The 17,293-nt window shown below is 40.0% G+C and overlaps 1 protein-coding gene across 1 annotated transcript; it reads left to right on the forward strand.

Moving 5' to 3' along the window:
- Positions 1 to 13,730: 13,730 nt before the first annotated feature.
- On the forward strand, positions 13,731 to 15,322 carry LOC149680172 (uncharacterized). Its single transcript, XM_089834553.1, has 5 exons — positions 13,731 to 13,883; positions 13,968 to 14,060; positions 14,127 to 14,189; positions 14,256 to 14,351; positions 14,433 to 15,322. Exons 1-5 carry the CDS (start codon positions 13,868 to 13,870, stop codon positions 15,218 to 15,220), a joined length of 1,056 nt encoding a protein of 351 aa, XP_089690679.1. The 5' UTR covers positions 13,731 to 13,867; the 3' UTR covers positions 15,221 to 15,322.
- Positions 15,323 to 17,293: the final 1,971 nt, after the last annotated feature.

Consider the following 17,293-nt stretch of genomic DNA (forward strand, 5'->3'; position numbering starts at 1 on the left):
ACGATCTAGTCTACAGAAAAAATCCCACACTGCGAGGCTGTGGCTCTCAAACTGTGGGGCGTGTTTAAAACTTCTTCACCGCCAATCGTTAAAAAGCCGTCTGTCTAGAACTCTCTGAAAATCCATTACAACCCCTGGGCCTAGGACCCCACGCTAGTTTGAACGGAATTTCTAGCAGTCTATTAAAACAGCTGTTCTTGTCACCGTTTCTGATTCGTTACCTAAAGCACAGGACACACCTTAAAGTTTCGTTACTTGCCCGCTGCTGGCGCGCAAATCAGCCTGCCAGCTCAAAATGAGAGAAACGCCGTAGGTGGCGCGATGATCGGACCTAATAAGAAGTTGGCTAACAGGGTAGGTTCCGGATATGGTTAGAGTCCAATACTTCCCAGGTTAAGAAGTCATAAACTTCTGACATTATCTAGATTAATCAACCCCGAAAAACCATTTGATTGCGTGCATACTTTGGAAAACAGCAGGAGCAAAAGCTGAAAATCCTTACGTTTATTGTAACCTCTTACACATATTAAACGGCTCCGTGTTCAAACTAAACCGTTTTATAGTCTGGAGGATAACTGTCGATTTTCAATGAAATCATGCACTTTTTCAAGAAAGCATGAAACTTGGTATAAAGTTAGTTTGAAGTATATTAAGTCAATTAAAGATAGGTGGCATTCCGTATCTCTGTTGTGACAGCCGTGACAAGCCTCAAAAAGAGGTCGTGAAGTTGTAAACTCACCTAACATCATTTTAGGTAGCACCCCCTCGAGATACGCCGCCTTCGAGCTATAGAGAAAATGTAGGGGTCGTGTATAAAGCAAAAATCTCTCCGATTCGTAGGAGATCAGTAATGAATGAAAGAAATTTTCAATAGAAAATTAAACCACGCGCTACAAAACGAAAAAAATAACTTAATTCTTTACTCCTATTATTGAACATTTTAAAATAACAATTTGGCAACATAATTAAGTCATAATTTCGCTACATAGTCATAATTTCGCAACATTTAAAAATAGAACAACTGTCAATGTTTTTAAGTAATAATTTGAGAATATTTTAATTATTCTTCACATTTTAAAGATTGAAAAATATTTTTATGATACAGGCACTCAGTTAGAAATTCGGTATCCCAATACTGCTAGTTCATGCTTATCTGAAAATTCATGGTAAATTTTGGTATTGTGGTAATAGAATGGGTGTTTTCTGGTTTTTTAGGTTACTTACGGAGTTTAAGTGGATCTTTTGCGTGAAAAAAATATCAGGACTTCATATCGTAGTTGTTTAGTGAAGAGCGTGGTTCACTATGCAGTTACCGGAATTTTTCTTTTATAAAATCGTATTTTAGTTCCCGTCATAATGATCGCTTATGGTTGTTAAATCCAAGTTAAATTATACTTCGGCTTAATTTTGAACAAATTCGTGTTTGTGAAAGACGATTCTCTAAATTAAAAAGGAAACGAAGAAACCGAGATAAACTGGGAAATATGCTTCTTATGTCGAAAAAATACCACTGAGATCCTGACTTTCCCTGGCAATTATGAAAATAGTTTTAAAGCAGTTGGCTATAGAATAATTTCCGAAAACCATAGAAGGTTTTACACATGAATGTTTAAAAAAAATTGTTTACAACTCTAATAATATTTATGGTTAAATATTTTTTTAATAATAGTAACAGTTGTTACATAGAGTTGTGCTTATGCGAAATTATGCCTTTAATTATGTTATTTTTTCGTTTTGTAGCGCGTGGTTTGATTTTCTATTGAAAATTTCTTTCATTCCTTACTGATCTCCTACGAGTCGGAGAGATTTTTGCTTTATACACGACCCCTACATTTTCTCTATAGCTCGAAGGCGGCGTATCTCGAGGGGTGCTACCTAAAATGATGTTAGGTGAGTTTACAACTTCACGACCTCTTTTTGAGGCTTGTCACGGCTGTCACAACAGAGATACGGAATGCCACCTATCTTTAATTGACTTAATATACTTCAAACTAACTTCATACCAAGTTTGATGCTTTCTTGAAAAGTGATTGATTATTTCAGCTATCCTCCAGACTATTAGTCGATATTAGCAAAGAACGAGAGCAGTACGTAGCACTCAATCTCAGCCTTAGTTTCGATAGCGTAATTCAGTGAAGAGAGATGAATTTCTTCATGATTGCTCTAACTTTTTGCGCTGTGGCTGTACCACTTCAGGAGACCACGGCTGAGAGTCATGAAAGGTATACTGCTTGAAAAGTTTTTCTTCTTCATTGATAAGTACACCTAATTTTTAAGTCACAACTGCATGACGTGCATGCATTTTAAGATACTGCATGAAAAGTAACTATTAAATACATTTCAACGTGAAAATTAACTAAGCAATGAATACTTGAAGCATTTTCAACAAATCTGGATTTATACGCAGATAATTCTGTTGGAGTAATAGACGTTTCAGATCTTTAAATTATGCATTACAATTTGAACATTCAAGGCATTATTCATTGTTTTTAAAGAGGCATAATATACCTAAAATTTAAAGTACTATAGCTAAGCCCTTTTTAGCGTATTAAAATGACACATTAAGTTACTTAAGCGGGTTTTCACGTTTATCCTTGGGATATTTACGGGTTGGTCTTCCATTTCGATGTAGATGTAAGAATTTGCTAACATTTTAGTATCAGCTTTATAAAGAATATTTAGAAACAACATCAATTCTTTATTGTACAAAGAATGTTTTACATAATCTAACTTTCTTTGGTCGAAAAACTCCTATTTTTTCTGAATTGATAAAAAGTATGGTAATAGTAAAGGGTACAGCGCATGTATTTCAAAACGTTATCCTTATTAAAAATTTTGAGGGTGAGTGTTAACTCATTTCTCGCAAAATTTATGTTTAATAGAGTTAAGGACTTAAGTTTTTAGATTTGGTGAATCTAATTTTCATACGCCGACATTTAAATACTTTATATAAAAAAGCTTACAATTTTACAATCTGTTGTCATGACAAATCCGTCGTCGTGGCAACGTGAACAAAACTTCCCCTCCCTGTGAAAAGGGAAAGTAAGGGTACCAGACTACTGTAGCCCCCTATCATGTGCATATCGTGCGATTAATGATGCTTCACGGGAACCGTTAAGCTACGTTCGTACTAGGCAAACATTTTCGCACGCCAAGCTAATTACGCGAAGCTCCCCAAATACGCCAACAAAGTAGCCTATCTGCACTTTGTAATATTTGGCGTTAAGAACGCCGGCCGCTTTGGCGATAGAGGACAAATATGTTCAGCACGCTCACGTACGTGTACCCAGCGTACTTCCAATCAGCAAGCTAGTTAACGTCACGTGGGACATTCGGCGAGCGTTTGCGTCATTCAAAAGTACACTTATCGTTTATAACAGTATATCCAAGGAAAACATGTGTTCATATAAATTTAATTAATGGATATTTACACGAGGCACCCAGCTTTCCAGAGATGTTTCCTCTGGTATTTTTGGATTACACTTACTGCAATTTACCCAATCTTTGGACTTCATTTACCATTTCTTCGTCATTAAACTTAAAATATTTAGCCATATTATCAATGAAAATCTGGTACCACATCCCTCTCTAACTACTCTTTCCTCTATTCGATCGACCACATTCTAGCTCGCACAACACCACCGTCCAAAACTACTAACCACACCCCACTACTTCGACTTTCTTCGCCAAATCAACAATAAGCCTATTTAAGTTAAACAAAATATAATATAAATATAATTGATATTATTTTAATTTTCGGACAGACGGACAGACACACAAAGACTCGTCCATTGTAATACTTCTCCGTGACGTCATCGTCACTCGGAGAGGTAAAAACGGGTTTTCCCCGCTGTGAGTTACTGAACGTAACCCTAATGTTAGGTTTTTCGCATCACGTCATCACTGATGTACATACTTGAAGCGACACATGACGCACGCTTAACGTTTGGCCATATTGCGAAAATTAAACGATACTATAACCTCAGCAGAGAATTCCCTTCGCGAATAGTTTTACGTTCTGAAAATTCAGGTTTTTCCACCTCTCTACTTTTATTTAATACTTATTTTAGATTTATGTAGAGAGCCGTTTCAGTACTCTATTCATCTTCTAACACACGCACAAACAATATAGCAAACCAGTAACACCAGAAGCAGGATAAGGGACTTGAAGTAAAGTGCTTCAGCGTTGGTAATAGATCCCGGCACTAGTTAGTGAACAAATTTGAGGATTTTATGCCGCTTCCATCGCGCCTACAGTAGAAAGAAAAAAAATGGTCGAGTTCCAAAAAACTTTCCTACCCCCTTCCCCTCAATTTAAATCCGCGGAACATCGACGCGGCTGCTTGAATCTAGTTCGGCCGTCTACCGCCGCGAGTCTCACGTTTTGGAGGGCAAATTCAAAAACCACTACCAGAGGGCCAACCGTTGGTGTGTTATCAAGAATATTCACTTTCGTAAAGTGAAGAATTTGGTTACCTCGATACTTCTAGTGCCTTATCTTACTTCTGATAGTGTAGATAGAAGAAGTATATGTATTCCTCATCCAAGCAACAAACGTTCTAATAAAATTACTAAATTATTTACAGGAACCAGACGTTCAGGATTTTAATGAAACCAGTACGTAACATATAAAGCTCTAGATCATAAGTAAAATTACCGGGAGAATGAAGTCCAAGAACAAGATTAAATTTATTTATTTTTATTATCGCCAAGAATTTAAATTCACGTAAATTACCAAACCTAAATATTCGGTTCCCTACCATTGGACCGAATTCCCATTCGACCACACTCCCGCACTTTTGGCGGACTTCGAAAAGTGGAAAATAGCCTCACAAGCCTGAACTTAACGAAAGTGTTCATTGCTAACTTCTCTCCGAAAATAACCAAAGAAAATGTACCAAGAGGAGTAGAAAGTTTAGCCTTTCACAAGACTTTTGAAAAGCCCGGCCACGGTTTTGGAGTAGCTAGATCCGGTTTTTATGCATTGGCTAAGCAGCGACGCCTTTTATTGGTTAAATTATGTCGGCTGCTTATATTTGGTAGTGACGAAGGGTTGATCTCTGGTTTTGGTTTGACCGTTGACGTTCAAGAGCTAATTTTTAATCAGACGACACGGTCACGTGAACAACCGGAACTTTTTCTCAAAATTCAGAGCCGATCCCTATTTACAAAGTTTCTGCTCTCCTTGACATATTTAAAAAATCTATATGAAAACATAGAGATGTGGAACTGACGATATATTTAAAAACGGTATTTACCGGGCGAACAAAAATAACCGTTCAGTCGGTTATTTTTGCTAATTTATATTTTCCTGTACCTACAATCCACTACTTTAAACAAGAACGAATTCAGGATACTATAAGAACGTGGAGTAGTATGACCGTGAAGTCATACTTCTTTCGAAAACCGTTATCGCCTTCGTTCTAGGTAACGCCTTAAAATCCGTTTTTAGCGCCATCGGTGGGTTATAAATCAATTAAAGTGGTTAGTATCACATTCAGCTTCTCTGGCCTTAAGTTTGAAATATCCGTTGTACTGTATGCCCCGGATAAATCTGCTCTCTGATAGAAAAATCTAGATTTACCGACGTCAAATCACCGACTCTCATCTCTAAAAACGCAGATATACCAGTCTGATATCATTGTTCTTGTTCCACGCCTAAATTTTTAGCCACATAGTATGACGAATATCTAAGATGTGGGTATTAATTTGACCTGCCCTGTTGTTGTTGTCGGTGATTATTACACTGACTCGACAATTATGTTTAAAAAATATATATTTGTTTCTCGTTTTTCTAAATAGGTTGCTAAAGGGAAAACGGACTATGAATATCTTATATTGAACAACAAAACAGTTGATGTTTATGAATTGCAATTGTTCGCGAAATATTCGTACATTTTTACAAATATTCCAAACGTGACGTGAGTTGCATTTCTAAATAAAATACAGTTATACTGCGAGATCAGGTGCTTGAAATACGTTCAATGTATAGTGATTTCATTAATGTGCTTGGACAAACAAGCTTTATTTCATACAAAGCTATTTAAATTTAGCAAATATACAGTTATGATTACGTAATATTAATCTACACGTAAGTCAAATACTGTGAAATAGCCGTTCTATTCAAAAGACCACCTAAAATTGAAGAAAATAAAGTAACACACGGCCGTTATTAAAAATGGTAATTATTTGTTAGCAGTGAAGTTTCGGTGTACAAAATTGCTTCGATAGCATCACGAAATTCCAATATGACACTTCCCATTAATGTTATTTAAAATGTTCAATTCTACAGGGCCGGTAGGCCCTTGTAGATATTACTTGACACAAAGAACGAATTCAGGATACCATAAGAACGTTGAAACAAGGAAATGCTGGCGCCATGACCATAAAGTCATACTTTTCATAATATGAGGGAGGGGCCTATTTTTGGGAATATGGGAAATGGAGTCTCCTAGGTCTAGCAGTGTCGGTGTCGGTGTCAAGAAAAAAATTGCTAAAATCGTTAATGATGAACTGATATATTTAAAAAGAGTGGTTATAAAGAATCTAGATTTTTCTATTAGAGAGCCTGATTTATCTGGGACAAAGTCAGTACAATGGATTTCCCAAACTTCGCCGTGTAGCGCCAGGACTTAAGGCCAGAGAAGCTGAATGCGATACTAGCCACCTTAACTGGTTTATAACCCACCTATGGCGCTAAAAACGGATTTTAAGGCGTTACCTTGAACGAAGGCGGCAACGGTTTTCGAAAGAAGTATGACTTCATGGTACCAGGGGACAATGTTACCATTCCACGTTCTTATGGTATCCTGAATTCGTTCTTGGCGACACTAACAAGGTAACTTTACGCGAAACATCCCCCAAAATATCATACAGCATGCAATACAAAACGATGCCAGTTTTTTATTGTACTACTAATGTTTGCGGGAACATATTGATATCGTTTCTCGCCAGTCGCGATAGATCGAAAGAGTACTTAACTATCTCTTCAGTTCAGTTTTTATCAGTTCAGTTTAAGAAATAAACCGAACTGAACTGAAAACTGATCAGTTTAGAGATGTGCAAACTGAAACTGAACTGAAGCAATCAAATCAGTTTAGTCCCTAAACTAAAACCGAAAATAACTGAACTGGGGAAACCTTACTGCAGTTGTTATTAATAAAGAGCAATAGTTCTGAAATTCAGGTAAATAAGTGGGTAGAAAGTTATCCTCTCGACATTAGAGGTTTCTTAAGTTTTTAATAAATCAATTAATGAGTATAATGGATTTTCTCTTCTGCCAAGTTTGAATGATGCTAATTTGGAGAATATGAAACCTGATCACGTGTCAAACTATAACTTAAAAACTGTTATTTTTAAATTTTCCAATGAAATTGTAATGTTATTTCTTTAGTCGAAGCATAAATATTAATTGCATTTTTTCGAGAATTTTTTAAAGAGTTTGTCTATGGTTGTTGAATGAGTGTGGTGAATGATATTCACTAATTGGAATGAAGCATAAGCCAATGAAAGATAAAATATATGCTATATGATCTTGTTGGGTTAATTTCTCAACAAATTATTAAATAACTTTATATGAATAATCACGGTTTTTCTCACGTCAAGCAGGTCTAACAACGCTTGGTTTACCTTTAATAGAAATATAATGAAAAGTAATATTCTTAAAGTTACTGCTTATTTGGAGACTTTTCCTTCCGTTCTCTTTGCAAAATTAACTATATCTGAAGCGAATATTATTCATCCGAAGTATTTTATACTATTTGCAACTTGCCTTTTCTGCATTCGCATTTACGAAAATATGATAGCCATATTTTTCCATTTTTAATCAACAAAATATTTGCGCGAACAATGCAAATATATATGTGCTCTCGAAATTACAAAATTATCGATTATATGAACTGTTCCATCTTGAGATAGTTGAACTACTTCCAAGTCTACGAAGCGTTTACTTGGTATATTACTTCGCCTATAATCTTGCTCCTCTGCGGTTTTCCCCTGTGATAAAATGGACTGTTATTCATTTCAGTCCTAACACACTCCTTTTGCGTGTTATTTCTAACACAACATTTGCTCGAGCTTGGTGAACAATTTGTTGGATTGATCGTTTATTTTCATGGACTAAGTATAAACAGTACCAATGACAATGGGAACCTAGGAATATTTGCATTTATTTTCGAATAGATAGCTATGACATTATTTGTTCAAGTCTTGATGGCTTTACTCTCTGTTTGTATTAAAATGTGCAATCAAATGGAAAATGCTTTGTTAAGGTATAACAAACAGCGAAGTTAGATTGGCTTTTGGGCCTCCTTTCGATTTAAATTTTAAACGAAAACGACTACAGTCAAATTTAAAATGTTCTGAACGGAGCGATTCATTCAACCTGAATCGATGATCATTAATTAACTTAACACTTTGTAGTTGCCATCTGAGCTAAGTATAGCTGGGTTCTGTTTCCAGCAAGGATCATAAACTGCACTGACCTGAAGTGTCTACCGGGTAAAATGAATAAATTTGTATTAGCAAGTTTTTAGGTTTTGGCGAGAGCACGGGCATTCAAGACATGATATAGATAAAAATATTTCTTTTTGAATTTTTCGTTAAACCGAAAACCAATAGGATTTTAGATTTTTAATACGAAATGTTTTATTTTTTATAATATGTATTTAATTCTGAATTTTTTTGGCTGTAATTATTTATTGAAACGAAATTCTCGGATTTTGTAACTTTAATATGTTTGATTATTTTTATTTATTTTCTTTGGATTTCTTGTAACGTCGAAATTACCATATATTAAAATTTTTAAATAATAATGTTGGTTTTAATCAAAAATTTACTATTCCAAGTTGTTCTTAACAACACATTTCTAAAAGTTTAAATTAATTTCTTTGATTTCTAAGTCTTTTTACTCGATCTTCCCTTGAACACGTCACAATTGAAACGTCTCGCGGAAAAGTCAACCGCGAGAATAGCCGGCGCCAGCGCCGGAATCAGTCTTGGAACCATCGGTGAACCAAATAGTTTCACCCCCAGTGCCAAGAGGCAGCAGGTTAGTCCACTCTGCTCGACTGGGGAAGTGGATGCTGAATGGCTTAGTGAAATCAAAACTGGTAACGGTTTTGTCAGAGCACATCGTTAGCGACGGCTCAAGTGCGGCGTACTCCCGAAAGAGCTTCGTATGGCTGTAATCCCAAAGTCTTGGAACCCAGAAGCCACTAATGTTGAGCCTGTAGGCCCCCATGACAGCCTCCTCCTCAATGAAGAGATGAAGAGGAAGCATGTCAAGGAGCACCTCCAGGGAAGCAGTTGGGGTCGATCTCATGGCCCCCGTAACACCAATGCAGGCAAGCCTTTGAAGCTTGCGCAGGGAAGCCTGCACCGTCTTAAGCCGGACCCTTGTCCACCAGACAAGTGCCCCGTAAGATAGTACGGGTCTGATGATCCCAGTATAGAGCCAGTGTACAGGCTTGGGGTTGAGGCCCCAAGTCTGGCCGACAGAGCTCCTGGTCCTCCAGAAGAGCATCTTGGCCTTCTTAATACACCGATCAAGATGCGGCTTCCATGTGAGCCTGCAATCAAAGGTCACCCCCAAGTATTTCACCTCGGAGGACTTTGTCAGGACCTGGTCAAAGAAAGAGATATCATTGAACAGATCCTTAGTATTCTTCCTCGTAAAAGGAACAAGGACAGTTTTATCAGGATTAACAGTGAGGTTGACCGCCTGACACAATTGCTCCACGCTAGAGAGAGCAGATCTCATAAGCGCGGTAACAGTATCCGGGAACTTCCCGGTAAAGACTATCGCTACATCGTCCGCATACCCGAAGCAGCTACAGCCCCCAGCACCCCCGAGCCTCCCCAAGAGTTCGTCCACCACCAGGCACCACAACAGGGGGGAGAGCACTCCACCCTGAGGGCAGCCCCTGCTGGTAGTCACCCCTAGAGAGTCCCCAAGGAGGGACGCCGACACCTCGCGGTCGGTAAGCATGGACTTGATCCAGCGGCCAAGAGTGTCGCTGATGCCAAATCTCTTAACAGCTTCAGTAATAACCGAGCTAGAGACCTTGTCAAAGGCCCCCTCAATGTCGAGGAAGACGGCCAGTGAAATTTCCTGAAACTCGAATGCCCTATCCAGGCAATTCGTAAGGTCGTGAAGGGCCGTCTCAGTGGATTTGCCTTTTTGGTAAGCAAATTGTGAAGAAGAGAGAGGAGTTACCGAAAGTACCTCGTCTCTAATGCACCTGTCCACCAGCTTCTCCAGAATTTTGAGGAAGAAGGAGGTCAGGCATATGGGCCTAAATGCCTTCGCCTCGAGATAGGAAGTCTTCCCGGGCTTGGGAATAAAGATGACCCTAGAGCGTTTCCAGTCACTAGGTATGTGACCGAGAGCAATGCAGAGTCTGTAGATCCTGCATAGCGGAGAGGAGATGTGGTCTAAGCCCTCCTGCAAAAGCAGAGGGAAGACCCCATCGGGTCCCGGAGACTTGTAGGGCTCAAAACAGTTGACAGCCCACCGAAGCTTGGGAATCGTGACAACCTGTCTGGCTACAAGCCAGTCTTCCCTCTTAGCCCTGTGCAGGACAGGGTAGAGAGAGTCAGGGTTTGTTGGATTGATAAAAGTAGAGTCAGGAAAATGGACCTCCAGCATGTGCTTGAGAGTCTCAGCCCCAGACTTAGTGTACACACCGTCCCGCAGCTTAATAGCATTAAGTCGATGTGAGCTGTCGTGCGCTAGAATCTTCATGACCCTAGCCGTAGCAGGGACATTGGAGACTTGCTCACAGAAGGTCCGCCAGGAGTCCTTCTTAGCAGCTCTAATGGCCCTGTTGTAGGTGTTAAGGGACTGCCTGTATCCAGCCCAGTCACCCGTGCGCTTGGCTTTGTTAAAGACCCTGCGCGTATATTTACGAAGCCGGCTGAGGTCCGCGTTCCACCAAGGGACAAGCCTCGAGCGGTTGACGGTCTTAAGTGGGCAGTTCCGGTGGAACGACTCCATGATGGAGCACTGTAAATCACCAGCAGCCCTATCAAGATCCTTAGGTGAAGTAAGTTTAGGAGTGTGACCCCCTCCGTAGCGTAGGATTAGGTCTTCCCTATAGCCAGCCCAATTGGTCCGTTTTGGATTGCGTATCTCCGTCCCCGCCGGGACAGAGGTAGTCGCGACAGTGAAGCAGATGTGCCTATGATCCAGGGTTGGCACGCTGGTATCCAGTCCGGTTTTATGCACCTGGATTAAACCGGTTTAAACCACGATGAAAAATCCAGTGGATTTTTCAAAAAATATAATAATAGAGTACAGTGCAGGCACCATAAAGTGAGATGGAAGGAAACGTGTGACCCACATGTCTTTACCTCTTTATTTCATCGAAATGGTCGATTCCCATACATTGTGGGTTAGTTTGACGCGCCCTCCTCCCACTGACCCACCCGAAACTTGAGACTGAGTTGAATTTAGAAAAATCTTTATCAGACCCTGCCCTATACACCGTTCCATTAATGGGGGTAGGAAAACCGTAATAGTCGACAAAGATCAAATAAAAATATCTAAATGGACTAGTCAAGCTTTCACTATTTTGTGGATTTTACATTTAGTTGGACCGGCAGGCTGGTAACGTGCACCGCGTTTCGGCTATCGGCTATGCCTTGGCTTCATCTCCTGATTCCCGAAGCCGGCTATCACTCGTAGCAGTAGCCATAGACCACTCGATGACGCGCATCACGACGCAAGCTGCTCGCGCTATATTAAATATAAATTAATTTATGGTATAGCGCGAGCAGCGCAGCGTCCGCGAGCGCTGATCGAGTGAGCTATGCTTTGGCTAGATAAACGTGTTCGCAACTTTAAAAGCCAAGTCTAAATGTGCTCAGTGCTTATAATCATGGAGATCGGTTTCCTATCAGAAACCACACTAAAGGCCTGGCATCCGACAAAGACGGCTCATTAGACACATGCCAGTTAGACACGGAGGACACGAGGTTCCGTGGCTAGCGTGAGGTCAATGACCTCCCTTCTATTAGAAGTAACAAAAGTAGGTTCATTGTTTTGATTAAGAATATAGAGTTTACAACCAACTAAATATTCTAGTAAATCATCACCTCTCCTGTTGCAGTCAGAACTGCCCCACGTGATGTGATGAGCATTGGCGTCACAGCCAATGATTAATTTGTCCCCTCTCTTTTCACATTGATTGACCAAATTGATCACCTGAGTTGTCGGGAGAGAGTCCGCGTCATGGGCAAAGTATGCAGAGGCAGCCGTGATAGTCAACTTGGCATGCCCAGTGGCCAGGACTAGCTTCACGGCCGCCGTGTCCTGGGACGTGTACAGCGGTAGAGAGATACAACAGAGATCCCTCCGAACCAGAATACACGCCCTAGGTCTAGCAGCAGTATGGTCATAAAATAGTGACCCCGCCGCGTCAAGACCGAGGATTTTGCCATGGTCCTTAAGAGAGGGGATCAGAAGGGACCTAGCTACACCTCATCGGTCCCGAGAGGGCTTGTGGCACCTCCCCCCCCCCGACAGGCAAGCTCCCAGTCCCAAGATCCTCCCCCTCATCAGGACCACTAGAACGCACATCGGCTGAATCCCGAAGGGTCCCATCCGATTCTTCCAGTAGGGTGGACTCATCCATGGAAGCAAAATCTTCCGAATGAGCCACCCCCACCCCCTCTGTGCCTAGAGCGACACCAGCGAGCTCCACAGCGAGATCCCCCTTCTCGCTAGTCCCACCCCCTGCCGTAGACTCGGCTGCAGTGGTTTTGGTGGTTTCCGTGTTCTAAAGGAGTTTGAAGGAACCCTTGTCCACTCCAGTAAAGCCCACGAAACCAGCATTATTAACGGCTTCCAGTGAGGAGCCATCAATGAGCAGTACCGTACGGCCCTGTCCACGTACGTCCGGATGCATTTCCAACGTTCGGTGGCAAAACCTGCAATAAGGGCCTTTAGGCGCCGAAACAGCACCGCCGGCTCTTTGGTAATCTGGTCCTTGATGCGAAACATTACCTTAAACGGCTTAGGGAGTTCGCTAGCTCTTATTACTGAGAGCACCGCATCCCCCACCACCGAGTAGGCTAAGATTTCCTTCAACCATTCCCCAGTGAACGAATCCTCACAGGAGTATACCAGGGCCCCGGCCGTCAGGCTAAAATTCGCAAGGTGCGGTAGACGGCTCCCCGAAGGTATCCCATCTAGCGCCCCTAGAATCGCCTTCTGGATTGGGCCCACGTCTTCCTCCGTGATAGCCTTTTTTAACAATGGCCATCTTTTCTGCGCTGGCGGCGTCACTATAGGACTTAGCCTTTTTTGCCGCCGCCTGCGAGGTGCTGGGCGAGGGAGTCGAGTCCTCCGTTCTAGGCCTCTTCAATTTGGTGCCACGTGCCACCGCACCCCCAGCGCGGGTGGAGGCCGTTTCAGACCCCGATTGGCCTTTTCCCGAGCAATCTGTCGTTTACGGCGACGACGCTCGGTACGTTTCGAAGCCTTACCAGTCACACGCACCGATAAATCGGCAAGAGTATCGCTGGATACAGGCCCTAGCGTAGTGGTATCAGTGTGGGTTCTGCTCTGAGCAGACCCCTGCACCGTAGGTGTTGTAGTTTTAGAGTTGTTTTTACCTCTCCGATTGACGTATGTCACGGAGAGGTTCTAATTTCGACGTGTCAGGGTGTGTGTGCAGATGTAACACGCCTGGATATTGAAGATAAATATCTTAACTTTTCAAATTAAATTTTAGCTGATTATAGTCAAGCACGGGCGAAATTAAAAAAATCCGAGGTAACCTCAGATTTGGCAAGCGAAGTGGAGGATGCTGGGAGGGGAAAGAGACGAAGGTTCACGGCCCAAATTTGTTCTTCATTTGCGAATATGGAAAGTTCTGAAGGTTAGTTTTGAATTACAGTTTGAAATTATATCATAATTTTTAGCAAAATTTTCTTATCTTAAAATTGCTGTTATATTCATATAGATGACGAAACACTTTCGCGTAATAAAACTAAATCTGGTAAAGGGAGAAAACTTTTACGGTTACCAAAACCCCCTCCGATACCTTTAAATGATGGTAAGTGAACGACATTTTAGACCGTGTTAGTGTGTTTTGCTAACACCCAATTATATTACATTACAGTTGATGGAAAACTTTTGCAAAACCTGACAACTTCAGAAACGAAAAGCTACAGCAACACTGAAAGTAATATTCAAAGGTCACTTTTACCTATATAAATTTATGCTTATATAACCTTTATTTTATTTGCAGGCAGTATCAAGAAAACTGGATTAAAAAATTCTAAAAGGAAGCTCAACAACAAAACTGAACTAAATGAATCGCATTGGCTACGAAAAACAGTAAAAAGTACTGCACTTGAAACTTTCAACAAAGGGACAAAATCAACCACTAAACTTGATTCATATATTAATTCGACCCAAATATTAGACATTAAGGACAAAAAAATTTTGGCACGAAAATGTATCAACCGAGACAATCTGCAACAAAAACATGACGACAGAGACAATCTGCAACAACAACCTGACGACAGACACAATCTGCAACAACAACCTGACGACAGAGACAATCTGCAACAACTACCTGACGACAGAGACAATCTGCAACAACTACCTGACGACAGAGACAATCTGCAACAACAACCTGACGACAGAGACAATCTGCAACAAAAACCTGACGACAGAGACAGTCTGCAACCAAACCATGACGACAGCGACAATATGCAACCAAACCATGACGACAGCAACTATCTGCAACAAAAACACGACGACAGAGACATATTACCCCCGAAACACGATGTCAGAGACACGTATGCTCAAAGAGATGCATCAGCCCTAAAATGTGACAACTTGGATCTATCAGCTCTAAACGATGATGGTGAAGGTGTATCAGCTCATAACCAAGGCAAACAAAAGCAAGACTCCTATGATATATCATATCGAAAAAATGAAATCGGAGGGAATGCTGCAAAACATGACAACAGAGACTTTTCCACATCAATTGTTAACCACGGGCTAGTTTTCACTGCAAACAGCCATATTTTGACCTTAGAACAAGATTTTACTCGCATATCACATTCCAATGCAACAAATGTTTATGAAGATGATTTGCCTTCCTCAAAATCTCAAGACCAACATTCATCCACAGAATCTCTCTCAATTACTTCTACTTTAAACAATAAGCATACGGCCCTGTCCTTAAAAAAAAAACTCCTGTAAAGGAGGTTGTAAAGTGAAAACTTGTACAATCCCGAAAAGATCTTTAACGCTCAAGGACAAAGCTTTCCGCAATATTAATAAATCAAGAAACTTTGAAAAAAAGAGCAACGCAGTGTTCTCGCCTTCAAAAGTGAGAAAACGTAAAAGTTTAAAAGCCCTAATTTCACCAACTAAAGAAAGAAGGGAAGACGTAAGTCTCGAGGAGACTACTCCACAAAGGCGAAAAAACTTGTTCAGAAATCTCGATTTTTCACCCTTGAAAGATGATGGAAAGCATGAAATTTGTCAAGGAACTAATGGAATATCGGAATTTAACCACGAAAGAGGGCGTACTCTACATAAAAAGGCTTTGCAATTAAACGAAGATTTAGATCGTCGAAATTTAAGACAAGTTTCTCCTTATTCTCCTAATCATAATCTGGATCCTAAATATACAAATATGAAAGAAGGAGCTTTTACTGAGAGAAGTTACGAGGCAACAATAATGGAGAGACAGACTAAAGGCCAAAATTTCGACTCAGGTAATATCATTAAAAAAAGGTTTTGTTGGTGGAGACAAGGTAGATTCCACTATCAAAGATGACAAAACAAGATTATATAAGTTATAATTTTTTTCCTACACTCTAAGAAATTGGAGTGTGATTTAACACCTTTATAAGTACTTTATATGGGTCCAAATTTGACACCGTTACAGGTGTACATTTACACCCCTGAAAGGGTTTAATAACACTTATTTGAGCAATTGGTGGCAAAGATAAGTATAAAATTGTGCAACAGAGGTGCAGTTTAACACCTTTTTAACTCTTATATCGCACTGAAAGTGAACTTTTACTCTCATATTAGTGTTGTGCAACTCCTTAAAGGGTGCGGCATAGCACCTTTCAGAGTGTCGCTTCACACCTTTAAGAGTGTCGCTTCACACCTTTAAGAGTGGGAGATTTTTGGGTAGGATAGTAGTAGAAATTCTAGTACTTTTCCCATAGACTTAAGAGCAAAACCAATGACGTAAAAAACACTATAGTAGCTACATTTCGACCACTCATGAGGCATAACTCAAATATCGAGTATGGTTTTCCTGTTTAATTAAATTTTGATTATCCGCCATTCCGCAGTATTATTAGCAATCAATGCTATATTCATAGCAGGGTTCCATCTTGAGAGAACTTCATCACCTATAGGGAGGAAAGTTCTCACATGCAGAACTATACCTCTTTAAGCGAGGGTTGTTGCACATAAAGTCATTTTTATTTTTACGGGTTTATAAACTTCTGAAAAAGGCAGAAAGTTTTCAATTCGTACAAATGCAGAGGGTATTAAATTAGTTTTGGAGGCTATAATATTCAAGCAGTAGATATAGACGTTCTTGTTAAATTTAATAATCTCTTTTCACTAAGAGTTTTTCGAGCACCAGAAACGCGTTTAATCTAATTTGCACTACAGATTTTACAAAAAAAAATCCATTTAGTACTCTAATTTTTCTCAAAATAATGATTAAGCATGTCACAAAAGCAAGTGCCCCACTTTGGATTCTCAAACTGGCCCTACTGTGAGGCCAGTATCTAACCTAGTCTCGTTTTTTAAGAGTATCGCTTAACACCTGTAAGAGTGTCGCCTAACACGTTTAGCATAGTTTTATGAAGGTACAACACCGCCAGATTACCAATTTCTTTGTTAATTTTATTTAAAGGATAAAACTGTTTTCTTTCATGAATATCATCTTTAAAAAAAGGTTTAACAAGTACGTTTTTCAATAATTTTTTACTGTTTGTATTGACTTTAAAACATTAATGAAAAATAAATGAAAGACCTTATTTAAGAAACCCGCAGTATTATAATTTTTCATGTTTAATTTCGAACGGTGTTTCAATAGTGTTATTTTACACCGAATTTACACTTTAAATTGGCCTCTAAAAACTCAAGGTAATAAAACACCCTTTTGGGTGTTTTTACGGTGTTTACACCGTTTTAACACCTTTTTAACACTTCCATTTCTTAGAGTGTAGATCGTAATGACGAAAAATTTAAAAAAGCTGTCATGCTAATGCAGTAATGCTCACAGATCTTAACACAAAA

Source organism: Phalangium opilio, unplaced genomic scaffold (genome assembly GCF_054372755.1).
Source record: "Phalangium opilio isolate 3A_F unplaced genomic scaffold, DU_Popi_V2 ptg000039l_2, whole genome shotgun sequence".
Classification (NCBI taxonomy): domain Eukaryota; kingdom Metazoa; phylum Arthropoda; class Arachnida; order Opiliones; family Phalangiidae; genus Phalangium; species Phalangium opilio.

Excerpts from the sequence above, each read along its gene's own strand:
- LOC149680172 (XM_089834553.1), top strand. Across the intron at positions 14,061-14,126 it reads TCCGATACCTTTAAATGATG|TTGATGGAAAACTTTTGCAA; the intron begins GTAAGTGAACGA and ends ATTACATTACAG. Across the intron at positions 14,352-14,432 it reads GCTACGAAAAACAGTAAAAA|ACATTAAGGACAAAAAAATT; the intron begins GTACTGCACTTG and ends CCCAAATATTAG.